Genomic DNA, 26,989 nt, shown 5'->3' with positions numbered 1-26,989 from the left:
TATACAAAAAGTTAAAAAACATCACACTAAAGAGCATTCTTCTGTGCCTCATGTTCAAATCACTTATTAAATGCTAGTTTGAAACTTCATCTATTTTTGAAGCTGAACTGGATGGATACTGTATATGACATATGAAAGAGAAGGTAAATGTTGCCTAGCACATTTAAACATCTTGTATATGTTTTTCAGCCAAAATTCTCCCTTTTGCCTTTATGCTTGTTTTTTATTTTTGTCCAAACCCTTTTCCTATCAGTAGTTCTAGCTTTTAAAAACTGTAAGCAAAAATCTAAGATGCCTCAAACAGCACACTATTGGACTTCCTAGTCAAGTGAGGAGAGGGTTGGTTTTCTAGCTGAAAGAGCCTCTCTCTTAAGTGTGTGCAGTTAAGAGTGTAGAAAATGTTTATTACCAACACATTTCACAGAGGTTAGAAGGGTGAAAGGGATGAGTCCTAAAGGATGGAATGTGACTTCTAACAGAGGAATAATATCACTTGGCAGAACTCCTGGTAGTCTCCTCCTCCAGTCTTCCCTCTTTTGCTCCATTGCTTCTGCAACATACTTCTTCATGGTTTATTTTAATTAAAATTTTAATTTTTAATTTAAAAAATACAGTGTTCTCCTCTTCCCAAATAGAAGAATTTTGAGATCTCTCATAAGGGATTTCTTCATTTTTACAGTGCCAAGAAGTCCCTTCTTATCCCCAGTAGTGAGAGATTTTCAAGGAAGTGCAAGACGTGATTGCTAATTACTTTCCCTTCCAAAACTGCTCCTGGATGTAAACAGAGGAAATATGCAGGACTTATTTGTACAAATATCTGAATACAGTTGGATACTTCCTTTAGGACAGCTCAGATTTTCCTTCTGTATATTGTTTCACCTGCTGCTAGCTTCTTGTAAAGATATCGCAGCTTATCTGGCGGGGGTAACTCAGCATCAGGGGTTGACGGGATTTCAAAGTCAGATGAGCTTTGAGAGTCTCTGCTTTGAAAGTCTCTGTTCAGTTCAAGATCAGGAGTTTCTGACGTGTCATTATTTACTTCAGGTGGCGTATTCTGCGTTGGAGAAGTAACATCTTCTGTCTCTTTTTTGTGGTCTTTGCCTTTCAAATCACGGTCAATCTTATTTTGGCCAGGTTCATTTTGGTCCAAACGCTTCAAACTGTTGGGATCAGCTTGATTACCCATGAAAAGTGATGTAGCCGTGGTTATTCTGTTCCCACCCCTGCTTGACCAGCTAAGATCAGCAGCATTCCGCTCTTGGGAGGTAATGAGCACCGTGTCCATTTGACTGTCCCAACCCTGGCTCCCCTGCTCTGATATGTGAGTTGACTGAGAAGAATTCTGTGAGGAGATGTGGGTAGAATCACTCTGCCCTTCTGAATCACTGAACAAGTTTGGTGACTGGGACCCACCAACATCTGCAGAAGATGGGAGCTGGTCCTCCGTTTCAGAACCATCATCAGTTTTACTGTCAAGCTTAAAGAAAACATCCCACTGTGGTGTTTCTGCATCCTGCTCGTCACTAGGTGACACACAAGTCAAGTCTAAATGAGCTTTTTGCTCAATATTTTCTGGTACAGCAGTGGAGTCTGGAACCTGGGGTACAATCTGAGGACAAACTGTATTTTTATTAAATTCTTCATCCTCCTCTTCTTCATCCTCCTCACCGTTTGATTCCTCACATTCTATGAAGTCAACCTGTGAAGAGGTAGGCATAGTGGTTGCTTTGTAATTTCCTGCATTCTCACTCTGGATTCCTTCAGAGTTTTTAGACGAAGCTTGTGTCACAGGCAGCACTGTCTCTGCTTGATGTTTTGAAATCTTACACCTTATAGGAGTCAGTTCTGCATTGAAGAGCTCATCATCGTCATCTGAGGAGAACAAACACCATTGCATCAACCAGTCTGATACAAAAAAATGTTAGCATAGGAATGTATACACAAGTCAAATTCTATTACTTTCTCTCCATTTACTGACTGGCACCTAGGAAGCCGTATAGCCAGTAAATCACCATGCTGAGGTGGAAGGATTATTCACATTAGTCACCTTATGATTTGTCCACTGTGATGACTAGAAGCTTTCCTTGTAGTGCATCTCATTTGCTTTAATGCAGAATACAAGGATGGCTGCACTGTGTTGTCTAGTAGATATTTACCTCCATTCTACAGGTTCATATTAGTCAGATGTAATGAAGGAAGCTGGAGTCAATTATCAACCTTCATTATGAACTTGGGCACAATTAATTCCCTGTGTTGAGTTCTAGGATTTTAAGGGAAAAGAGCTCTTGACTTAAAAGCGACAGCCCAAGGATTATTAGCAGGTATTTTCATGATCAGACCCTTAGTGGGTAAAGCAAACTACCAGCATCTCAGAAAGCAGTACTTCAGAGTACTTTCATCCACTTGCTAACAATTTACTTTGCTTGAGTGAGCCCAGAACACATTCACAGTTCCCAAATGATGGCAGACTGGTTAGATGTCAGCTGTTACAGGACCTTTTAATCACAGGTAGAAGTGAAATCTTACTTGGGTAAACCAGACAATTGGGAGTGGCACAGAATACAAAATGTGAAATCAGACGACCTTAAATATGACTCTTTGTGTAAGTGGTGTAGATCAGATACAACTGAGGACAATGACCTGGTCTCAGTTATTCACATCTTTACCTTTTCTTGTCTTGACTATAGCAATGCACTACACTGGGGCACAAAGCTTTCAGCACTCAGGAAGCGATAGCACAGGATACTGCCTTGCCTTCTCAGGAACAAAGGCTTCTTCAGGAACATCAAACCTGTCCTCCACTCCCTATACTTGCTTTATATAGGGCATAAAATCAAATTTCAGGTCTTGCCTCTTTCTTCCCCATGTTCTATACCTTGGCCCCAGGATACAGAGAGACCACCCCCTTCTAAAACTCCAGGCTGGATACTGGCCAACCATGGTGCCCCATGAGGGCAAGGCTCATCTGTGCAAGAAACAGCTGTTTAAGTGGCTGGGCCAGTGTTGGAGAACAAGATCTGTCAGAAACTAAGGGCCACCACAAACCTCCCCAGGCAGCCACTCCAAAGGCAAGATGCATTTCTTTGCCTTCCAACAAACCCATCAACATCCACGGTTAAAATAACACCCCCCAAACAAGATGCTCCATTGCACGTCTCCCCTGGCTCAAAGAGCAAACACGTAGCAGATGTCAGTCGTGCTGATCAATGTATTACTGGAAACTTTAGACACTATGAGGTTAAGTATGGTACAAGAACTTATACTGAACAGTACCAGCAGTTGCACTGGTATTAACTTAATCAAACAGCTTTGTAATTGGGAACACAACACCTCACTGCAGTTTAATTATTAACATTGGAAACATTTAGGTAGCAAAATACCCATGGTTCCAGAACTTCACCACTATCTGTAAGCAAGAAGATAACCGCATCAGACTGAACAGTAGTTACAGGTGCTGCCTTTCAAAGATTCAGTCCTCCACTGAGCTGCATTACCTGAAAGCACAGCTTTTATTGATAAAGCACTTCTGTGCAGTAGCTGGAAGCTGGAAAGTCAACAAAACAGCAGCTGGCATTTGTTGATCAGTGCTGGCTAACTGTGCCCAATCAGATAAGGGAGTATCTGGAAACTGGGGATTTGTACACATGCTTGCGCTTTTAAAAGCACCTGGTGCTGCGGCACATGTATTTGTATAAATGGTGAAATATGTGTCAGTGATGAGAAAATGGCACCAGCATGCTTTTGAACTAACACACTTTGAGGGTGTTTTAGTTCAGAAGTGGACCACCCTCATTTGCTACATGCTGACGTGGATTTAAGCACTTATACAACTGCATGCGATGTGGTGCAGTGCAGTGTGCATCTGAGCAGCTCCGCATGCGAGCTGATGCAGCGGATCTCCAGCATGTTGCAGCACAAAAGTGTATGTGTATAAATGCTCATTGGTTCCAAATAACACACAAAAGTGGCAAGACTGAACATAAGCTTGAATTTTACAATGAATTTCTTTTGCCACAACCATCTGTCCTGATGGGTCCTCCTCCTTTACCTGTGTCTGTTGAGTCTGTTGTTCTGGTTCTCTTCAGCATTCCCAGTGGTTTATATTTGGGTTCAGTATTTCTCCTGTATGACCTGCATAATGGCTTTAAGCTGGGGGGGGGGGCAGGAAAAAAAGGATTTTTAGAACTTCAGGGCTCCTACAATATTATGTAGGCATAATAGGGAGCAACAATAAACTAGTTCACTCTTTCAACTTCACCAATTTATTTTAAACACACAACTTGCAGAAATCACATATTAAAGCCTGTCCTAACTTTGCACCTCTTTTAATGCCTACAGTTCAATGGCCTCACGGCAGCGCTCTCAAAACTGCCAAGTTAAAACACAGCAAAGAGTACATCATCCATGATCATACTGTTCTCTGTGCAACTAAGGAAGAAAATGGAGATTCAACCTTAAAAAAAAGAAAAAAAAAAGGTGTCTTCCAACCACAAAACTGCCACTTCTTACAGTAGCCCTTTCTTGTAATAGCCTAACTACATCTCCCTTCTTGTAATATCAGCCTTGTAAATTAATGTCACAAAGATCTTCCTACCTCTCCAACAGCTCAGCAGGGAGGGCAGGGTAAATTAACTAGTTATGGTACATACAAACACATTAATTTTCTGTGCAGAGAGGTTGGGAGTTGAAGTCCCAATGGAGATTTTACTTAAGAGGAAGGATCCTGCTGAGGTTCTCTGAAGCAGCGATGACAAGATGGCATGCACACATAAGACATTCAACAATCATACAACAGAAATAGCCCAATATAGCTAGCCTAACATCGGTAAGAGAAAATCTATAAAGATCAACGAAGCCAATAAAAAAGCTGGAAAGTTTGTAATTTATGCTATGTCTAAAACAACAAAGCGGCACTTGAACATGTGGATTCTCCTCCCATTTGGCTTTCTGAACAAGATTTGAATAGGAGAGAAGAAAGGACAAGAGAATATGAATAGAAGGGAGGAAGAGGCAACAAAAGCTGACTGCCAGCTGGAGATAATTCCAGGCTGAGGCATAAGTTATCATCATCTTTATAGCAACCAACCAGAAACAGCATCAATAAAATAACCCAGACCAGCCAGCCAAGCAGCACTTACATTGCAAGAGCTTTTTCCTCCGTCGCTCCCACTGGAATTACATTGGGATACACATTCACTGGACGGATATAGCTCAAGAAATCCTTAATCTGAATTAAGGGGAAAAGCAAAAAAAGAAAAGAGAGGTACACATAGTTTAATAATTACTTTAAAAGTATGTCTGTGACACACGCTACCATATGGTAATGCTGATTGAAGCATGTGTATCATAGGATGTGTGCCTTAAGCACAATGTAGATCAGCACAACCCAGGTGCTGGAACCCTGTACAAACAACTCTAAAACACAGAATCAGAATTAGCTGAATGGATAATATTGTTTTAGAGGTTTTTATTAAAAAGTTTCCCTGCTCCTTCCCTTAAAAGTGTTCAAGCCACCAAGAGATATCTTAAAGCTGGAATCTGTTTTCATACGAAAATACATTGTTCTCTATCATGTATAATGCAGGTTCACAGTTCACATTTGGAAAGGTTGTTCTTATAGACCAGATTTTTTTTAAATAGCGAGAGGAATGTTTGTTTTAAGGAACTGTGTAGAAGAGGCTATGATAACAAACAGGTAGTAATTCTTAATGGTTTAATTTATACAGTGGGGGCCAGAATGTGGAAAAGTCATACAAAAGCCAAAACATAATACCTAAATGTTTCCCACTACAAAGCTGCAACATAACTTTGCCTTAAGCTCTGTCAACATTAAAAGACAGTTGTGCTTAAATATATTAGAAAAAGGTTAGTCTAGATATCCAGTTGAAATACAGGGTCTTGCAACAGCTATGCAAGGGCACTGCTGATCTTGCACTGCCTTCATCACTCATTTTTTACATTCACCTCTTGTCATTACCAAGAAGCTTGTTATCAGACATTTTTTCCCTTGTTGCATTCTAACCTATTGCTTACTCCAAAGTGAGCATAACTACTTCTAACATGTTGTTCGTAACATTGTGAAACTGGACATCATTCTACATACCTCACTGTATGAAGAGTGAAAAGAAAAACAAGCTCTGTATGAACTCTCCCCAATCCTAGAAACAGATATGACAAAATAACTCAAAATTGCCAAGCTCATTACAGCTTCAGTTTGGTTAGAGGTTGAGTTAGGAAACAATTCCAAAGATGACTTAACTACCTGCACAAAACTCAGGGTGTGGACACACCAAATGTATTTACTCTAAAATAAACTGACTTTAGTCCAGCAAACTTGACATGAAGCCCTGCTACAAACTCTTTTCTAGGGCAGAAATTATGTCATGAAAATCTGTAGCAACTATTTGGAGGTGCCTTACTAAGGAGTTCACCTTGTGTCTGCTGCCCTTGTCAATTTTATCCCAGAGTAGCTGACTGTTCAATGTAGGCTGTTTCCACTGCCACACAGTGGCCATGTTCTGTAATAGCATCTACAGGGTTTATTGCAGAGCAGTAGCATCATGCATCTACACCTTCAGGCAAAATGTTAGTAAGCACCCTCATAATGGTTTTATTCATATCACAGCAGGCTTCATAACATTGCTTACCTTACTATTACATCAGTTTTTCTGGTTCTCTCTCCAAACCACATTGTGGAAGGTTTGACACTAATGATGCGCAGTGGGGTTCCATTTTGGGAAGTAATTCCACAGGGCAACCTATTCCCTCGAAGATACTCATCATCCTACCAGATAAAAAGCATCTACTGAAATACAAAGGCAAATATAATGCTGGCCTTTTCAATATGGTGAGGCCACAGCTGGAGTACCGCATCCAATTCTGGGCTCCACAAATTCAAGAAGGATGTGGAGAAGCTTGAGAGTCCAGAGGAGAGCCATGCACATGATCAGAGGGCAAGAGAACAGGTCTTATGAGCACCATGGGACTCTTCAGCCTGGAAAAACGCAGGCTCGGGGTGACCTGGTGGCAGCTTGTAAGTATATAAGGGGTGTGCATCAGGATCTGGGGGAACGCCTGTTCACCAGAGTGCCCCAAGGGATGACAAGGTCAAACGGTCACAAACTCCTCCAAGACCGTTTTAGGCTGGACATAAGAAAAAACTTCTTTACTGTCCAAGCCTCCAAGGCCTGGAATATACTCCCTCCAGAGGTGGTGCAAGTACCTACTCCGGACTCTTAAGAAACATGCGAACGCTTACCTTGCTGGGATCCTGTGACCCCAGCTGCTTCTTGTCCCTGGGGCAGGGGACTGGACTTGATGATTTTATGAGGTCCCTTCCAATCCTAATGTCTACAAAATCTGTGAAATCTATGAAATATGTATTTGCTACTGTTCTAGTCTCATCTACCTCTTTTGGAAGCCCTTCTCTACATCCCATGGTCATATTAACCTTCCTTAACCTATCAGGACCTGCCCTCAATGTTGTCTCCAATTTTATTTGTGTTTCCCCAGTTCTGGGATTCCTGTTGCAAGGTGCTGTACTGGTTTGAAGGTCAACGTAAACAGTACATGAAGCCTTCTATATACCACCTGGCCATGAGGTATCACACATTCTGCGCTAAGGCAGGACAACATAACCCTCTACCCTTTCTAACATATTGCCGGTCTTTCTTCTTCAAGTGGCTGAACTGGAATTTTTACTCACAGTGCTAGCTTTAGACCTAGTAAGATATGCTTCGCTTCATTTTATTCAGTAACTAAACCTTTTACTCCCCTTATACCAAGTGCCATTTTCTCCCTCCCATGTTCTTTACTGGGAATGGAAACACTGCAAACATTTAAGGCTACAGCTACTTTTTATACAAAGCTATCAGGTAGTTTACAATCTAGTACATACGCGTGGATGCCGGCATGCATGAATTTGAGTGCGCCGATCCGTAGTGACATGGTACAATATTTCTGGCATGTTTTTGAACATATCCAGCTTGTTCACATGCACCTAAAGCAAACAAATATTTAGTCCTGAACATTACTAAATGCATTTACTAAAAGTTACATTAAAACAAAAACCTGCAGTGCTCAGGAATACTGACCAAATTTGGAGAAGAGCGGGGAAACAGGCAATTACATGGACACCTTGGTATTTCTACCTCAGCCAAGGTACATCTTTAGCCACCATCTGAAATGGATAACTCTGTTCTGGGAAGAATCTGAGTATGTCCAGCAAGTCCTTAGAAGGTAGCCATAGGTCATCAACATCTGGATCTAACCAGTCAACACCTCCCCCCTGCCATGCCAGGGAGAGTAGCAGTGGCTGAGTCCCAGTCTGGGTCATTCCAGCCGACAGCCAAAAAAAAGGTTGCCAATTGCTGGTCTAGGGAATTAATTTCCACTGAATCAGATTGCTTTTATATGGCATTCCATGGCTGACAAAGAGCAGACTATGAATGTTTCTCCTGGGAATAAGGATTCAATTCTGACTGCAGAGCTGCAAAGTCTCAGTAGATGGCATCTATTGGGAATTTAGTTAATACTGTTTCTATACAAACTAGAAGCTTATTTCCCAGATTACTGCTGCTTTATTAGTATAGCAAGGGAGAGCAGGAAGACCTCTCAGACTGCAGAAATCTTGAGAATAGCATTTTCCAAGTCACTATATTGGCCACACAATCATTGCTCAGGTTGGTTATAAAGCACCTGATATGAAAGCGTTACCTTGGTTCCAAGCTCCTCGCTGAGGTTTATGAACAAATATTCATATCCGTAGGCAGCTTTGCAATTCAGCCACACAACATGATAGCGACTCAGCGTGATCCAGCTACGTACTAACTCTAATATCCCATTTAAACATTCCTCCTAAAATGGTTAGAAAATTGTATGCATTTAACTTCATAGTAACAGCCAAAGCACCAGACTTTGGAAACATAAAAAATATTTCCGTTAAGAATTAAATAGTGACAAAAGGCTGGTTAATTATCAGTATCTGTGTGTATGTTAGTCTCACATTTGATTTGTACTTACCCTGCTAGGGATATGATAAAATCTGGGATCACAGAAGGTGGTGTCTAAATACACACTCTGAATGTCTTTCACTCTGAAACAGAGAAATGCAATATTATCATGTATGGTGATGACAAAATTGTGTCCCCACCCATCACAGATGCAGAAAGTTTTATCATATTATTAGAGAGACTTCCAATTACTGAAAATGATCATATGCTAACTGCTCACAGAATGGAGGAAATGTAGCAATTCTTCAGCTTTATAGCTGAAATGATAAGATATTGAAATAGCAGTGCAACATATCTATCTTGCATTGCTCTAGTTTAGACTTAAATATACTGGATTCTAGAAAGTCTGAAAAACACTATTTTCTGGTAATATTTATGGCACTGTGTCACTGCTCATCTCAGCCTATAAATGTAATATGGATCTACTGACTTGCAAATAGCCTTAGTCAATTAGTGGGAGATGAAGGGAAAAGGTGACATTAGTCCAGCCATAACATTTATGGCTACAGATTCTTTAAGTCTTTTTAAACTTCACACTCACAGCAAGTCTCAGCAGAAACTAAATTTAAGGATTATAGGATTTTTTGTACCTTTTCCCTGAATGCAAAAGCTCCATCCTGGCTGCTTCTCCTTTTGCTAGTCTGAAATCCCCAGTATAAAGAATTGTGCCGTTTTCACCCTGAAACAAAAACCTACGTGTGGAAACACTAGTTAATTTCAGCAATAAAGTCCTGTGACTGCTACAATGAATTTATTATTGTTTGTAGAAATTGAAAGAAATGCTCTAGATTTGCATGTGACATAGCAAAGGTAATAGCAAAGGGCATAGCAAAGGCTATGTACCTCACTGGTGTAATTTTAATGAATCCATCAGACATTACCAAAACACTAAACTTGATTCAAGTTCTGTGTTGAGGACAGTCAAATGTCTATGGCAGGGGTGCTTGCCTCTGGCCCACGGGCCAAGTGTGGTCTGCTGAGTCAATGCATCTGGCTGGCAGGGCTCCCCACGCATCAGAAAATCTGCTGGCGGGGGAGCTGTGGCCATTAATAAGGCCACCCTCCACCCTGCTGATTTCCCAAACCCCAAGCTGCACATGCCCAGTCAGAGCCAGGCTGTACCCCTTGCCCCATGGGACTGGAGTAGAGCCAGGCCATGCTCCCTTCCCTCCCCCTCTCCCCCATACTATGAGGCTGGGCCATGCCCCTTCTCCTGTGGGGCCAAACCATGCCCCCTTTTCCCTGGGTCAAGCTCCCTTCCTCCCTCACCCCCCTCAGAGGGCTGGGTCACATTCTCCCCCCAACCAGACCTGCATAGCCATGTGAAGCCCCCTTCCCCCACTACGGGGACAGGCTTAGGCTGGACTTCCCCATCTCCTTCCACGTGGTTGGATGGTGCCTGCTGTGCAGGCCCTGGGCATTGGATCAGAACCATCATCCAGTCTGTGGTCAGACCAGGCACTGCCCATTCAGCCCACTGGGGGAAAAAATTGAGAGCTACTGCTTTCATAATTTCATAGTAGTTAGGAGTCAGAAGGGACCTGAATAGATCATCTAGTCTAACCCCCTGCCACTGGCTGGAGCACACACTGGGATCACACGACCCTAGACAGGTATTCATCCAACCTCTTTTTGAATTTACCCAAGGTAGGAGCGAGGACCACTTCCCTAGGAAGTTGGTCCCAGATCCTAGCTACCCTAACAGTGAAATAGTGCTTCCTAATCTCTAACCTGAACCTATTCTCCAGCAGCTTCTGGCCATTTTTCCTCCTCACCCCAGGTGATGCTGATCCTATTTGCTGCTGATCTCCCCTAACGAGTTTGTAAGCAGCCACCAAATCCCCCCTCAGCCTTCACTTGCTGAGGCTGAATAGGTTCAGGTCCCTCAGCCTCTCCTCATAGGGCCTGCCCTGTTGCCCTCCAGCCAAGTGGGTGGCCCTCCTCCGAACCCTCTCAAGGCAGGCCACACACAGATTGGTTTAAAAATGGCAGAACCCAGTCTAAGAGTTGCCCCACACCAAAGGGCTACTGATCTAAACTACACCGCTTACAGAAACCCACATTACTTAAATCAATTCCTCATCAGGCTTTTTGAATATGTGTACCTAGCCTAAATGACGCATTTTTCAGGGGCAAGATCTGTGGATGCAGTTCTCTCATTGGAAGCAGGAGTTGGCTATTTGTCAGGAATATACATCTCAATCCACGTGAGAATTATTTGGACATTTGGAATCAAATGATACTGAAATAGGTTGCTTTTCCCCTCCTCAAGCTGCTCACCACTCTAGGAAATCCTGTTTTACCACCCACATGAAAGTGAAATAAGAGGCTACAGCTTTCTGCTACTATTTGTTACCAACATTTAGAGAAGCAACTAGTGAAGTGAGAGGTAGAGTAAAGGGCAGACTCCACTTCCTTTTTTTTGATTTAGTTATAAATAAGAAATTTTAAATGCAATCCCATATACAATACCCATGTGTTTAGATTGCTTTGGTTAAGTTTTCAGTTGTTTCCTTAAGTCTCACATTTTCCAACCCAGGGCTCAGAGCCAAACCCATATGAAAAGTCTCTTTGTAAATAAGATTCTGGAACACAGCAATTGCACTCATGACCCACTCATAAGAATACAAAATAGAGCATAACTGAGCCCAGAGAAGGCAAGTTTCTCCCACTTTGTTAGTATATCCTGCACAACCACTGTTATTCATCTTAAAGGAGGCTACTAGAATAGCAACAAACATGGATTAGCAAACTATAGTATTGTTTTAATCATTAAAAAAACCCAACCCTGTTTATAAGTACCACATTTTCAGTTTGATTTAGGAAAAACAGTCTTTCCCCCCTGAATGACAATATCTGTAGTTAAAGACAATGAAATGATATTGCTCCCACAAAATCCCAGAGGCATCAACCAGTTAAATCTTAGATTTAGGTTTAATCATAAGGAGTTAAATACATACAAAATATTAAAATAAAAATTGCATTGGGGGAAAAAACAAGGGGGAAAAAAGTATGACTGGGTATTTCTGCTGCATGCCCAAAAGTGCAAATACAAATGTCCAGACTGTAGGGGCCCAATTGCAGGTCAAACTCACATAAGCAGAGTGCAACTGTTATGCTTGGGGGGGGGGGGAAAGAACACAGATATCATCAGAATGATATTGTCATTTCTTCTCTCTAGAAAAATGGAACTTACTATTACAACAAGCCATCATTTACATTTAAAACCATACTGAGTGTGGACAGCACATACATGACTGATCCTGGGCAGTGACCAGCTGGGAGAAGTGTCACCACTATATCTTCTTTCTAAAAAAAAGGCAAGCCAACATATTAACAGGTTAGTGCAAGTCTCAGGCTGTGGGACCATGGCCCTGACCTTTTCTGAAAGTGATCAGATCAATCTACAGCTCTCCTGAACCTCTGGTGGCACTTGGGTGCACCTTCACTGAGAGAGGAGTGTGGTCTTCTCTTCCCTGTTCCACTCTCACATTCTGCATGGCAATGGCTTTCAAGTCATTTCTGACTAGCTGATTATGTCTCAGACCAAGCTCATGGATTCTGGTCAAAAGGGACCAAGCCACATTCCCTTTCTCCCTTATGTTTTAAGAGCTTGTTTGTTGAAGGTCCAAATCTCAAAATGCATTGCTTCACCCCACACTGGCTCTGCATAGGAAAAAGTGCTGAGTGCATGCCTGGCTTCTAGCTGTATTTTAGTATGGTTTTTAGACACATTTCAGTATGGCTAAAAAAGGCAATGGAGACACATGAATGGAGAATCAGAGGAGCAGCGGAAAGTTGAAGAGCACAGCTGAAGATCAGAAAAGTAGAAGAAAGAGGACTCCACCTAGCTATCTATAGCTTTGAAAAGGAGAAATTGCTTGTTATTACAATATTTATTTCAAAGTTTAATTTCCATTCGTATGTTTAACAAACCATACAACCCCCCCCCTCTTTTTTTTTTATATAATTACCTCACCCGACGTTTCATCAACTAAAGAAATCTGAGTTGGAGTTTCAACTTCAAGTGCAATCTACAACAAAAAAAGAAATGTATTTTAAGATGCATTGCAAATTGCCGTTAGAATATGCTTAATAACAGGTATTCACTAGTATTATGTGGACATCTTAAGTGTTCATATAGACTTAGTGTAGACAGCACATTCTTTTGGCTCCAGAAATAGCCAAAAGAAAAAAGTCTCTTCCAATAACAAATTCTGTACGAACTGCTCCTGGCTGGGGAATAGATGCATTCATTGGGCTCCCAGTCTATCCTCCATTTGGGCTAATTCTTGCATGTTTTTTCCCCTGTCCTGATGCAGGCCACAGGATGATTTAGTTATCTATAGGACTGAAAGACCTGTACAAAGCAGGAGTGTGGGGGTAAGTGTCTCTCAATCCTCGTAACATGAGCTGCGGCATTGATCATTCCAGCCCCTTGGCTTTGTTGGATTAGCAGATGAACAACTTGGCCCTCAGCCGCTATAAAGTCTTGGTCTCATTACAATCCCAAAGCTGTGATTTTGGATTTCCTTACCAGATAGCTAAGATCTGAGTTCGCTATACAAGTAGCAAACTCAAACTGAGCTACAAAAGAATTACGTGTGCCAAGGTCAACCAATACCTAAAACGAACTCTAGTTAGTGCTGTTCTTAAAATACCAGTACCACTAAAGGTGGATCTATACATTTTCTAAATGTCACTTGGCAGATCTGGTTCCCCACAGCCCTAGATGCTTGGGTCTCTACAGAGTCAAAACCCTGCTGCAGAAGTAGCAGCTGGGGCCTTTTTGTCTCTGTAAAGTCCCTGAAGCAAGTAAGTATTCCCTGCAGCTCTTGGCAACCCCTCTGTGCTCAGTGGCATCCCCCTCCCATGTCATTCTCTATTCACAACTCTGGGCACAGGAAGGAAAGACCTACCTGCCACTGCTGTCCCCAGGGGCAGAGGACATCCTAGAGCTGCTCCTGTCCTGCTCCAGTTGGGCCTGGGAGGATCAGCTATGTGGGAAGCTGGGCTTAGCCTGGGACAGGGACAGTGACAGGCAGGTTCCCCCTCCCAGTCCAGGTGTTCCCCACTAGCCTGGAAGTGGGTGCAGAGGACCCTAATGGAGCAGGCCAGGAGCAGCTGGGACAGCAGTGGCAGCATCAACAGGTGGGTCTCCCCTTCCTGCAGACACATAAATACATAGAGAGGGCAAGGCAGGGGAGAAAGAGATGTCACTGAACATAGGGGGTGGGTGCTGAGACCAGGGGTGGGGAAGTCTTAATTGCTTTGCGGACTTAAAGATAATTCCCAGCTGTTGCTCCTGCAGCATGTACTACCCAGCATGGGGTAGGGGAGGGGGCACGCTGAAAGCAGGGGTGCAGCCCCTCTGCAGCACTGATTGCTGCTTCCACACACCCCTTTTCAAAATCCTGAATGCACCTATGAGTACCACACATGGGAATTCATGACACCTTGGGCCATTAATGAAATATTTAAACAAAAACAACTCTGCCTCTCAGTACCAATTAACTGCCTGAACATCATTCAGCACAAACAATTGAAGTAGGTGATCTGCGTCACACTTCTACCCTCCTCCCTGGGTAGAGTACATCAGTATACCTGCCACAGAGAACCGTAGTGGAATTAAACTGAGTCAAATTCAATGGCAGTCTTTAGGTCCAGGCTTTAGGTCTGATCTGCCTCAAGAAGGTTCCTTCACAGTCAGTTAAAGAAAATTTGGTTGCAGAGGTTAAGTAAAAAATTCTGTCTGTATGCTGCAATCTCTCTGGGAGGTTTCAAACAGATCAAGATCAACTCTCCCTCTTTGCATGAACAGATTCAATCAGGTTGCTGATCATAAAACATTTAGACAACATTATAAACTACTCTCCTACTCTGATATTAATCAATTTTACAATTGTGGTGCATACAGAAAGAGATGATGATGATGATGTTTATACCAGAGCTTGTGAACAGAACACCCAATCTACTGCTGTCTGATTAAGTGACTACATATTTTGCTCCATCACTGTAAGCCATTACTGGGAACAGAAGCTGCAATTAGCTGAATAAATTTAAGTCCTGCGGGAATGGGGCTCCCGCCACCTCTCGCACATGTATTCTTCTTGGGGCCTTGGAGGGGCAAGTGAAAGAGCTCCAGGCAGAGGTTAACAGGCTGAAGGGGATCAGAGAAGCAGAGGACAAAACTCACAGGTATTTCCTTTCCCTGCAGGGCCAAGCACCAAAGGGAGAAGAGTCCCAGGATGTGCCCTCCACAGTGGAATGGCAGAAGGTTCCCTCCAGAGTCAGGGCTGCTTGCGGTGGTGCAGTATCAGTTCCCTCAGTGCAGCTGGGGGACAGGTATGAGGCCCTGGCAACACTGGAGGAAGAGGAAGGAGAGGAGGCCACTCCATGCACAGAACAGACTGAAGGAGGCCAGCTGACCCAGAAGAGACGCCAGGTACTTGTCATAGGTGACTCCATCCTGAGAGGAACAGGGGGCCCCATCTGTCACCAGGATCCCATGACACGCGGGGTCTCCTCTCTGCCCAGAGTTCAGATTCGGGATGTGACGGAGATGATCGCAGCCCTTATGTGGCCCACTGATTGCTACCCCATGGTCCTAATCCATGTGGGCACTAATGATGCTGCCAGGAGCAGCCCAGATCACCTGATGAAGGACTACAAAGCTCTGGGGGACAAGCTGAAGGAGACAGGGGCACTGGTGGTCTTCTCATCTGTTCTCTCAGTGAGCAGACTTGGACAACACCATGAGACCTGCATCAGGGAGGTCAATTTGCGGCTTCAGAAATGGTGTCTCAAGGCCAGCTTTGGCTTTTTGGACCACGACCCATTCTTCAGAACAAGAGACATGCTTGGATGGGATGGGCTTCACCTCTCCCCTCAAAGGGAGAGTGTGTCCTCTTTCAGATTGGCTGATCTCCTCCAGCAGGCTTTAAACTAGGTTCACCTGAAGAAGGGGAGAACAAGGACGGAGGGAGCCACAGAACACCGAACCAAGAGACACCCACAAGATCAACCCAGGTACGCAGCAAAGATCCTATTAGACAGCAGTTTAAGTGGGGAACAGGGACAGCCACCAGGATATTAGGTGTATATACACAAATGCCACAAACATGGGAAACAAGCAGGAGGATCTAGAGCTCTTGCTGGTGAGCAACAACTTTGACCTAGTGGGACTAACTGAAACCTGGTGGGACTCTTTTCACAGCTGGTGGGAATAGAGGGCTATAGGTTGTACAGGAGAGCTAGGTAGGGAAAAAAAGGTGGGGAGAGATAGAGTAAGGAAAAAAGGTGGGGGAGTTGCTCTCTATGTCAAAGAACAGTACACATCTTCCCTAATCAAATTAGGGTCAGAGGGTGGTCAAGCATAGACTCTGTGGGTTAGGATCCAAGGGGCTTGGGGTGAAAGGGATCTGGTGGTGGGGGTCTACTACAGGCCGCTGCGCCAGGATGATGAACTAGACCAGGAATCTTCCAAGCGGCTCAAAGAGGCTGTGAGGTCTAGCGATATGGTAGTCATGGGGGACCTTAACTACCCAGACATATGCTAGGAGGAGCAGTCAGGTAGATCTAACCGCTCTTGCAGGTACTTAACCTGTATTCAGGACCTCCACCTAACACAGGAGGTAAAGTGTCCCACCAGGGGCCACGCCTTGCTCAGCTTGGTGTTGGCCACAGGGGATGACCTGGTGGGGGACCTGTGGATTCAAGGCAACTTGGGGGACAGCGATCACCAAATGATTAAATTCACTATCCAGCAAAGGGCAGGCATTATACCCAGCAGGGCATGGGTGCTGTACTTTAAAAAAAGATGACTTTAATAGACTCAGGGGATTGGTTAGCAGGGTGCTAGGAGGTAAGAACTTAGATGTGTTGAGGGTCCAGGATGGGTGGATATTCCTCAAGGAAACCATTCTTTGGGCTCAGAGTGAGCCTATCCCATGGGAGAGGAAAGGGGACAAGGGGGCCAGGAAGCCCCTTTGGATAACCAGGGGCATCGAAGATACTTTAAGGGCAAAAAAAAGAGTCGTACAGGAAATGGAAGCAAAGGGTAGCTAGCAAAAAGGAGTATACTTCTTTGGCCCGCACCTGCAGGAAGTCAGTCAGGAAGGCCAAGGCAACTCTAGTACTCAGGATAGCATCAGGGATTAAGGACAATAAAAAGTCCTTCTTTAGGTACTTCGGGAGCAAAAAGAGGGTGTGGGGTAGCATAGCAGCCATATAGGAGAGGCAGGGGGACTTAGTGACGGATAGCAGGGACAAGGCAGAGATCTTCAAAGAGTTTTTTGCCTCCGTCTTCTTAAATGGGAATCTAGACAAACCCTCAACATACATCATGGACACCAACAAAAGGAACATCAGCCGACCAACAGTCAGTGCTGACACAGTAAAAAGACACTTGGAGGGACTGGACGTATTCAAATTACTGGGACCAGAGGGACTCCACCCATGGGTAATGAAGGAATTAGCGGGGGTCATAGCTGGCAAAGATATATAAGCATTCATGGCACTCGGGTCAGGTTCTGGAGGATTGGAAGCGGGCTAACGTCCCAACGTTTCAGAAGGCGAGAAAGGAGGACCCGGGGAACTATAGAATGGTCAGCCTTACCTCTATCCCTGGGAAAATCCTAGAAAAAATTATCAAGGAGCACATCTGTGGGAGCCCGCTGGCTAATGCGATGTGGAGGAGTAAACAACGTGGGTTTTTAGCAGGCAGGTCCTGCCTGACTAACCTAGTTCCCTTTTACGGCAAGGCCACTAATTGTTTAGATGCAGGAGTTGAGGTAGATGTTATCTATCTGGACTTCAAGAAGGCCTTTGACAAGGTATCCCATACCATCCTGATAAATAAACTGAAGGGATTTGCCTTGGATGATTACACGGTAGACTGAGTAGCAAATTGGCTCAAGAGTCACACTCAGAGGATAATAGTGGATGTCAATCTGGAAAGATGTGTGCAGTGGAGTCCCTCAGGGCTCAGTTCTGGGGCCGGTGCTGTTCAACAACTTTATCAGCGATCTGGATGAGGGGGTGGGAAGCACCCAAATTCACGGACAACACAAAATTATGGGGTGCAGCTAACATCCTGGAGAGGTGGAACCAGATCCAGGCTGACCTAGACAGGCTGGGGAAGTGGGCAGAGAGCAACAGGATACAATTCAATAAGAACAAGTGCAAGGTGCTACATCTAGGAAGGAAGAACTGCCATCACACCTACAGGCTGGGGGGTGACCTTCTCAGCTCCACTAAGGCAGAAAAAGATCTTGGAGTCACTGTTGACTCCAGGATGAACATGAGTCGCCAATATGATGAAGCAGCTGGCAGAGCCAATCGCACTTTGCCGTGCATCCATAGGTGCTTCACAAACAGGTCCAGGGAAGGAATTCTCCCCCTCTGCATGGCACTGGTCAGGCTGCAGCTGGAGTACTGTGTCCAGTTCTGGATGCCGCAGTTCAAGCGGGATGCAGACAACCTGGAGAGGGTCCAAAGAAGAGCCACTCACCTGATTAGAGGCCTGCAGGGAAGGCCCTATGAGGAAAGGCTAAGGGACCTTAACCTCTTCAGCCTCTCCAAGAGAAGGCTGAGAGGGGACCTTGTGGCAGCGTACAAATTCATAAGAGGAGAGCAACATGAAGTAGGCAATGAGCTGTTCACCAGGGCACCCCCTGGAACGACAAGGAACAATGGCCATAAGCTACTAGACAGAAGGTTTAGACTGGACATTAGGAGAAAGTTCTTCACGGTCAGGGTTGCCAGAATCTGGAATGGGCTCCCAAGGGAGGTGGTGATCGCTCCATCCTTGGGGGTCTTCAAGAGGAGACTGGACAGTCACCTGACCCCAGGGTTGGTGACTCTTTTCTTGCCTACCAGGAGGTCGAATTAGATGGCCCACTGAGGTCCCTTCCGACTCTATGAATCTATCTATGAATCTAAGTCGTTAAAAAATACAAACCTAGAAAGCACAATTATAAAAAATGTCTTAACGCTGCACAGATGTTTGTAAATACAAAGATCAGGCTGATCTCTACACATGGAGCCTTCCTGCATTACTAATCTGAGACAAAATAATCACATAGCCCTGAAAACTTCCTTCTCTAGTGGACGGACACCTGCCAGGCTGGTACTCTAGGCTGGTGTCCCACTGCTCTCGAGCACCTCTTGATCGGAGACCAGCTCTTGCCTTGGCTTCTGGCTCACTTCATATACAAAAGCTCCCTGTATCATCCCATATAGAAATACCCATAGGACTAGTGCTGACTCCCTCCAAACTCCAAAGTTTAAGCATACCTTTCCTCAGAGCCCCAGCCTTGTGGGCATTCTGCCTTTACTAGTCACCTCCTCAGGGACATGCAACTAAGGAAGCAAATACACAGTGTTTGCAACTGTTCCAAAAACTCTTCCCTCTTTACTGTTGCACAAGAAATATGTGGAGCTGGACAAGACACATACTTACATACCCTTCCCTATGCTTAATGCGCAGTAGCCTAATAATATTGCGCAAGAGCATGCCAGGCAAAAACCATGTTAATACACTACTGCGCAGTAATGTTAGGCTACTGTTTTTTTAGGTCACTAAAAAACTGTGCGCCAGCGCTACTGCAAAGTAACTGTAGTTATTGCACATTTAGTTAGCACTTCATTAAGCAAGTACTAAACTAAATGCACAGTAACTACTGTGCATTAATGAACGTGTAGACGCACCCAGTAATGCTAGGCATCTTACCCGACTTTCACGGAGGGGGAAACTACCTCATATTCATCATGCAGCAAGAGTGGAAACATTGGCAGTTACTACAGACTGGAAGTTTTCCTCCCAGGAACTTTTTTGTATGTGCCCACCCACAAACTGTGTGGCTTGATTGCATGTACCCACCCTCAAACTGTGTGGTTTGAGATCCATTATTAAAACTCTGTCTGGGGAAGACAAGCTGGAGGCAGCTGGTTTTACCTGAGATATGGCTGCCCAAAGACGCTCCAGTCTGAACAGGTTTAATGACTATGTCTCTTTTCTGGGAGTTACTACAGAACCACAGAAGGTCCATTTAAACCTAACAGTCCATTGATCTAGCATGGTTAAGGAACACCAGTTACTTAGTTAATGGTACCAAAGGGGTAATATAGCCAGCATCACACCTGGCCACTTGACACCCCAGCTTGAATGGCCAGATATCCATTTACAGATAGGTTAATCAAGGGCGGCCTTTGACATGAGGCCAGAGCAGGGCTTAAACTCCTGGCTCCAGAGCCATAGCAAAGTGCCTTAACCACTCTGCCACCATGTCACCCCTTGACCCACGGCTCCCACCTGCAGACCCACTCCCCACACAGCCTGTGCTGCTGTCTTGGGCGGACAGGATGGACCCTTGTATGGACAGTGGTGCTGGGTGTGTTTGGAGCCCCAGAGTACACCTCAGCACTGGCAGCCCCACACAGTCAAGCCCACCCAGGAGAAGCCACTTTTGCAAAGGCGCCCAGTGCCCAGCAGAGCAGAATGTCCCTCATTCGGCACCTAACCCTACCTGCACTCAGCCTGTCTCTGTGGCAGCCCCTGTGCTCAAGCTCCCCTTGAGTGCGTGGTGTTGCCAGGGCAGAGACAGCAGCTGCAGGAGCCAGTAATGGTCCCTTTGTTGCCAACAGCAGCACCCTGTGACTGCTCCCCAACTCACCCTCCCTCTTCCACTGCTTGCTGGGATCTGTAATCTGCTGTGGGCAGGCCAGCGGTGGGACACGGGGACTGGACTATACTTACCAAGGTGCTCCAGGACTGTGGCCATAATTATTGGCTACAATGATCAAAAAAGCCAATAGCTGATAAGTCATTTCTCCTTTATCACTGCCAATCCAATAGGCAACCAATTTATCAGTACACCCCTAAATAAAACCTTTACCCTACTCATCCCACTAGCGCTACATCAAACTTCTTTGCTTATAAGTTACTCAATTTACACAAACCCAAGTTAACAGAGACCAAACAGGTGCTGTACCAAGATAACTGGAAGTGATTTGGAACTCAAAGTAAAATACTTATAAATGCTTTAGCTTTACAGTGCAATCCAATAGGTAGACATAGCACTTCACACAGGATAATGTTTGCCACCCAGAAGAACATATCCCTGGCTCAGAAGCTTAGAGGCTACAGGCTCAAGTAGTGCAAGATAAGACTCAGGCTGTGTCCAGATCAGTGCAGATGTTTGGTTCCCTGGGGACAAGTAGCTGTGGCACACACCTTGTGCCACTATTGTCCCTAGGGAATACCATGCACACTCTGCCGTGCACCAGGTTACCCTGGGTGGGGTAGGGGGGGACTATGCTGGTCCCAGCAGCCTTACTTGGGGTCCTGGGAAGCTGGAGCCATGGCAATCCTGCAGCTGGGAACCCGGCAGCTGAAGCGTGGCTCTGCCAGGCTCTAGTTTTGGGTGGATTGTGCTGCACCACCCTGCTTTTTTTCTGCACAGGTTTTTCTTGAGCCCCAATACCAAAAAAAACCTTCTGCACTTCCAGGTAGCAGTGTGGGGAATGCCTGCACATGCAGTGTGTGGCACTGTAGATGGGTTTCTGGTACCACATACCACAGGGCCATGCTTGTCTGGACACAGCCACACTGTCCAGGCAGAGGAATGTGTGCCCTTTATAGAAAAATGACAGGTGGAGAAGTTTTCAATTAGGCACAATTTCATATGTGCCACATCTGGGGTGGAAGAGATGAACAGCTGCAAGTAGGTCACTTTTGTATAATGCAACACTGGCTCAAGGAGTATGGCATTCAACTTCCACTGTTTACAACTACAATTCAAGCAGGCAAATTGTGTTTTGTAAGAATTCTGCATCTGGATACAGATCTCACAAGGCTGGAAGAAAGACATTAAAAAGAGAGGGATATAACACTGACAAATCAGAAAGGGGAGGCTTTAAAACAAGTGAAGAGTAACATGTTAAAAGAAAAGGGGGTAGTGAAAAGACAAGAAAAGCGGAGGAAAGTATGAAGGAACACTCAGAAATCAGGTAGAAAGTAATACAGAACCAACAAAAAGGGAGTGCTATAATTAGATGCTAAAACAGACTAAAAGAATGAAGTTGCTTGTGGACAGAAAGGCAGCAGTAAAACCAAGCAAAAATAAACCCACTCCAAAGACCAGAATGGGACATAAGTTACCCAGCTTTTTAGGTGGATACTGATACCAACTACAGAAATTTAATACTGTTTCTTTGGAGAAGCAGTAGTCCCACCCCCACACTCCTGTCTACTGGCAAGGAATACAACTTGCTTTAACCTGAAAAAAGTGTAACTTACAATGCGAGTCTCCCAAAACTTGTATTTTGGGCTGGTCAGCAGCAGCTCCTTCGTTACTGGAGAACAGTATAAATGAACTTTCAGGCTGTGCAGAGAGAAGATAACAAACTTAGTTTTCAAAACAGAGTAGGCAACAATCATTAGATAACTTTGTGGCAGTGCATATCTGCTAGACCGGCCCCCCACCTGAAGGGAAGTACAGCCCTGCAACTGTGGGGCAATCCAGGGAACTGTTCTGCCTCAACCTGGCCAAACTCAAGCTCTGTTCCTCCAGCTGGTCTGTAGGCCTTCCCAAAATAATATGGGTTTGTACCTACAACCACTTTGTTTTTAAAAAAATCCTTCCTCCATTCCTTTCCTGTCATAAGAACAAAAGAATTGCCATCTTTTGTACAGAGTATTACACAGTGGCAGAGAACAGATGTGGAAGAGCACAGTGGGCTGGATATGACCAGAGTTGGGTTTTTTCCCTCATTGTTCCTCTCTCACTTGCAGTTTCCAGCATTTAAGGTCTAGGAAGTTCTGCTTCAGAGGCTGTATTTACAACTCCTATGCTCAGTAGTTACTAATGCTCCTTTCCTCCAAAAAATTGTCCAATACATTTTTTTTTTGTGATTCCGGCTAAACTGTCAGCTTCCACACTTTAATGACCCAGTGTGTGAAAAAACTTCCTGTTGTTACTTTAAACTTACTACCTCCTAGTTTCATCTTGTGACCCCTAGTTCTTCTATTTCGAGGAGAGTAAATAATAAATCCCTACCGACTTCCTCTTTACCATTTAGTATTTTGTAAACCCGTATCATGTTCCCCCTCAAGTATCTCTTTCCTAAACAGAATAGACCTAATCTCTCCTCATATGGAAGCCCCTCCATACTCACCCTTGCTGCTCTTTGTACCTTATCTAGTTCATCTATATCCTTTTTGAGGTGAGGGGACCAGACCTGGGCACAGTGTTCAGGATGCAGACACACCACAGATTTATGAAGGGGCATTGTGATGCTTTCATTTCCATTCATAATTCCTTTCTTACTCCTATCATTTTGTTTGCCTTTTTTATGGCTGGCTGCTGAGCACTGAGCTGATGTTGAGCAAGCAGTTTGCAATGACTCCCAGATCTCTCCTCCGTAGTAACTGCTAATGTAAAGCCCATCATAGCGTAGGCATAGTTTGGGTTATTTTTGCCCAGGTACATCACTTGACGCTTATCTACATTGAAATGCACCTGCCATTTAGTTGCCCATTTGCTCAGTTGGTGTACATCCTTCTGTAGTTCCTCACAGTCTACCTTGGTCTTTACCACTCCAAATTAATTTTGTGTTGTTGGCAAGTTTGCCCACAATGCTACTCACCCCCTTTTCCAGATCATTTATGAATATGTTAAACAGCACTGGTTCTAACACAGATGCCTGGGGGACTCGACCTTTTACTTCTTTCCATCGTGAAAACTGACCATTTATACTCACTCTTTGCTTTCAATCTTTGAGTCCATTCTAATCCACATGTAGGTGTTCCCTGTAATCCTGTGACTACCTAACTTAGTTAAGAGCCTATCATCGGGGACCTCTGTCATGATCTGAATTTAAGGCTTTGGTACTTTCTCTGGAACAGATGATAACTATCCCAAGCTCTGATGCAGAGCTGGGAATGTGGTTCCTTATGCTAGTCTAGACTTTGGGAAAAGATCTCCAGTTTCTTTTTTTAAGGCTCAATAAACTAGAACTTGTAAACTCACCATCAGCTCTGGAGAATAACCCCAAAACAGGATGGTTTGTGAAAAGACGGTTGCCTATTTGAAAAATATTGTTTTGAAGACAGACAATACCAAGATATCAGGCCTTACTTGTCTGCCCTTCAGAAAAGCTTCTTGTACTATTTCACCTACTTTTACTCCGGGAAGATGGGGAGAGAGGGGGAGAAGCCAAAATTTTCCTTGGGAACAGTAAACAGGTCACTGCAGAAGGCACTAGGTTACAGTGTACTCCACCAACATGCAAACTCAGTAAGTGCATCCTTTGCTTAACTGCATACCAGAACGCTAGTGCCAAGTTGCTGCCAATTACTGATATTGTAACAAACCCCAGTTATCTGTATATCAGTTAAATGCATAAGCCACTAATGTGTATGGCATCTATCAACTCAATTTTCTATTGGATAACAATCATGCCGCTGGGCAGCTACAATGAAACAATGAAGGGAAGCAGCTGTGGAAAGTGCTGATAACAGAAGCCTTGCAAACAACAAGACCAGTCAGTTTCAAAGCAACTTTCCTTCATGTTCAAAGTTTCTAATAGCAGCCCTGAAATTATCAGAAGCCAGGGAAACAAGGGTAGCAGGCTGCATTCCCTTTACATTGGGTGGTGTGCGTGGCCATGCACACCACGCAGTTTAGAGGGAACACTGGTAGCAGGTCAGCTTCATACTAGCCAACACCACAGCACTCTGTACTTTGAGGGTATTCTTGGATTAAGGTTTAAGTGCATACTCCAGTTACATGCATGCTGTTTTTCAGCCCCAAAACAAGGCACTTATTTTGATCCTGGGGTCAAAATAGAGGACACTGCATAGTAGAGGTCTGAACACAAATAATCTAGTGCCAATCAGAGATGTTAGTTCACCTGTTACGCTTTAACAGATCCAATCCAAGCACAATCCGCCTACTTTGGGATTCTGATGCAAATTTTCGAAGTACAGAAGTCCACTATTGGAACTTGGAATCTGGCCCACATCTAGTCAATAGTAAGGATTTCTGGGCGAATAACTGCAGTGGGCAGCAGCAGTTCCAATTTGTTCACAATGACCTTGGGAACAGTATGATCTAGTGAGAAACTAAGGGTATTTTTACAAATGCAAGCACCACAATGCTGGATGCTTTGAAAAGTACCCAGCACTGCAACACTTGCAGTTGTGTAAGTGGCAAAATGTGTCAGCACTGAGAAAACGGCAGTGGCATGCTTTTGAACTAAAACACATAGGAGGTGCTTTAGTTCAAAAGTGCACTGCTGCCTTTTTCTGTGAGGATGTGCATTTTGCCACTTATACAACTGCACACAGCAAAGTGCAGTTCAGCCCAGCTCACATGTGGAGAAGACTTGATTAACTGAGCCTGCTCTGACGCAGCAGATCTCCAGCGCACTGCGGGACAAAAAAGTATGTGTATAAATGCCCTAAGTTTGCTGATGCCCCACATCACTTGATGAGGAGGCAACAAATGAACTTATGGCTCGAACAAAGGAAAAGTATCTCCAAAACTCATCTTCTTCATCCTATTCCCTACAGCTTGCAGCTTAGTTATTAAATCACTTGTGTTTTCCATTAATGGTTTGTACACCGGGGTCTGGACAGTACTAATATGGTTCATGAACATCTTCTCTACCCAAAGTGAAAAAGCAGGACATGTTCAAATGTTCTCACGCTTTGATCAGAGATGTGGAAACACAGCTGCTGTGCACATCATGCAGAGCGATGAGCCCTGGTTAGAAACCAACAGATGTGGTGGGGGAAGCTGTGTGGTTTGGGCAAACAGTCAAGTTCCAAAAGCAAGTGCACGACCCACGACCCAGTTATTTCTCCACAACATTTTAATGAGAGAAAAAAAAAGTGCAGCTTTCAGGTCCCTAGAGTCTAAGGATGCTGCCACTTAAAGCTGGATAGAAACCAACTATGAGGTAACATATTTTCAAGCATTAAATTTGCAGCTGGCTGGTTCTTTTCGTAGCTACACAGACATTTTTAAGTGGCAGTGGCGATGCGTAGAGGGTGTGCATGGCTGCATGTGCACTCCCTGTGCTTGGCGGTGCACCCCCTACAAAAAGGTGCTGCCGGTCGCCACTTGCCATTCACCCCCCGGCCAACGTCTGCGGGCTATCCTCAATTGCTACCACCACTGACAGCGTCTGCAGGTGGTCGCCAACCACTGGTCAGCACTTGCCTTCACCCCGCCCCTGACAGCGCTGCAGCTGCCTGCGGGAGCTCACCATGCCCTGCCAGCCTCCAGGGGCACATGGCATTTCTGTTATGCGGTGATCATTACTTGCACATGTGGCTGGTCTCCATTTATCGTGTGGGTAGCCAGTTATTCGTGTAATATACGTAAGGTGTGACAGAGGCCCGAATGACGCGTGCTCACGATCCTACATCAAGAACTGCCCACGGACCCACGCTACCTGCACTCCAGTCGCCTTTTTAAGGACGGTGCCCTCAGCCCCTTCATGTGATCTGCAAGGAAGAAAGAAATAAACATTCCCAGCATGTTCCTACAGGCCTGGAGCCACTTCACATCAGCTGCAGAAAACTTTTAGGCATGGAGACAGGATACCTGGAGCAGCCGGGCTCCCCAGTGCCAGGCCAATCCCTTTCCCAAGGCAGTTGGCTGCTCTGCCTTCCGCCCGCTGCCCTGCACCCCTGTCCGATCGATGGCTCCGCGCTCTGCCCCGGCCCATAGATTGCTACGCGCTCTGCCCCCCGTCCTGCGCCCCGGGCGCCGCGCTCACCCTTATGGCAGTGCGACAAGAAGTAGGCCCGCGCGCGCAGGTTATCACGGTCGAAGCGATCGATGGACACCCAGGGATACTCCCGCGTGCGGCCCCCGAAACTGCTCATCTCCCCGCCGCCGCCGTCACTGCCGCCTCCCTGCGCGGCCCAGCTTCCGCCAGGTCCCTCCTGCCCCTCTCCCATTGGA

The 26,989-nt window shown here is 44.9% G+C and overlaps 2 protein-coding genes across 3 annotated transcripts in view; one reads left to right on the top strand and one right to left on the bottom strand.

Annotated features, from left to right (window-relative positions):
- The window catches only part of SUV39H2 (suppressor of variegation 3-9 homolog 2), a 33,667-nt gene extending 18,109 nt beyond the window's left edge, over nucleotides 1-15,558 (top strand). The window contains exons 6-7 of the transcript XR_002102610.1: nucleotides 12,193-12,351; nucleotides 15,229-15,558. The gene's annotated coding sequence lies outside the window, so the exon portion shown is untranslated. The remainder of the gene's footprint in view (nucleotides 1-12,192; nucleotides 12,352-15,228) is intronic.
- On the bottom strand, nucleotides 384-26,955 carry DCLRE1C (DNA cross-link repair 1C). Of its 2 annotated transcripts, XM_019543665.1 has the most exons (14): nucleotides 26,802-26,955; nucleotides 26,475-26,526; nucleotides 22,312-22,396; nucleotides 12,986-13,045; nucleotides 12,265-12,320; nucleotides 9,602-9,703; nucleotides 9,022-9,094; nucleotides 8,716-8,856; nucleotides 7,898-7,999; nucleotides 6,648-6,784; nucleotides 6,104-6,158; nucleotides 5,139-5,227; nucleotides 4,049-4,149; nucleotides 384-1,872 (listed from the first exon to the last, which is right to left on the bottom strand). In XM_019543665.1, exons 1-14 carry the CDS (start codon nucleotides 26,908-26,910, stop codon nucleotides 851-853), a joined length of 2,184 nt encoding a protein of 727 aa, XP_019399210.1. In that variant the 5' UTR covers nucleotides 26,911-26,955; the 3' UTR covers nucleotides 384-850. The 2 variants fall into 2 exon arrangements, with proteins under 2 accessions (XP_019399210.1, XP_019399211.1); XM_019543666.1 differs by lacking the exons at nucleotides 12,265-12,320; nucleotides 26,475-26,526; nucleotides 26,802-26,955.
- Between the last annotated feature and the right edge of the window lie 34 nt (nucleotides 26,956-26,989).

Source organism: Crocodylus porosus, unplaced genomic scaffold (genome assembly GCF_001723895.1).
Source record: "Crocodylus porosus isolate Cpor-Errol unplaced genomic scaffold, CroPor_comp1, whole genome shotgun sequence".
In the NCBI taxonomy this organism is placed as follows: domain Eukaryota; kingdom Metazoa; phylum Chordata; order Crocodylia; family Crocodylidae; genus Crocodylus; species Crocodylus porosus.
The sequence above is the reverse complement of the archived record's forward strand: the minus strand, read 5'-3'. Positions and strand labels throughout refer to the sequence as shown.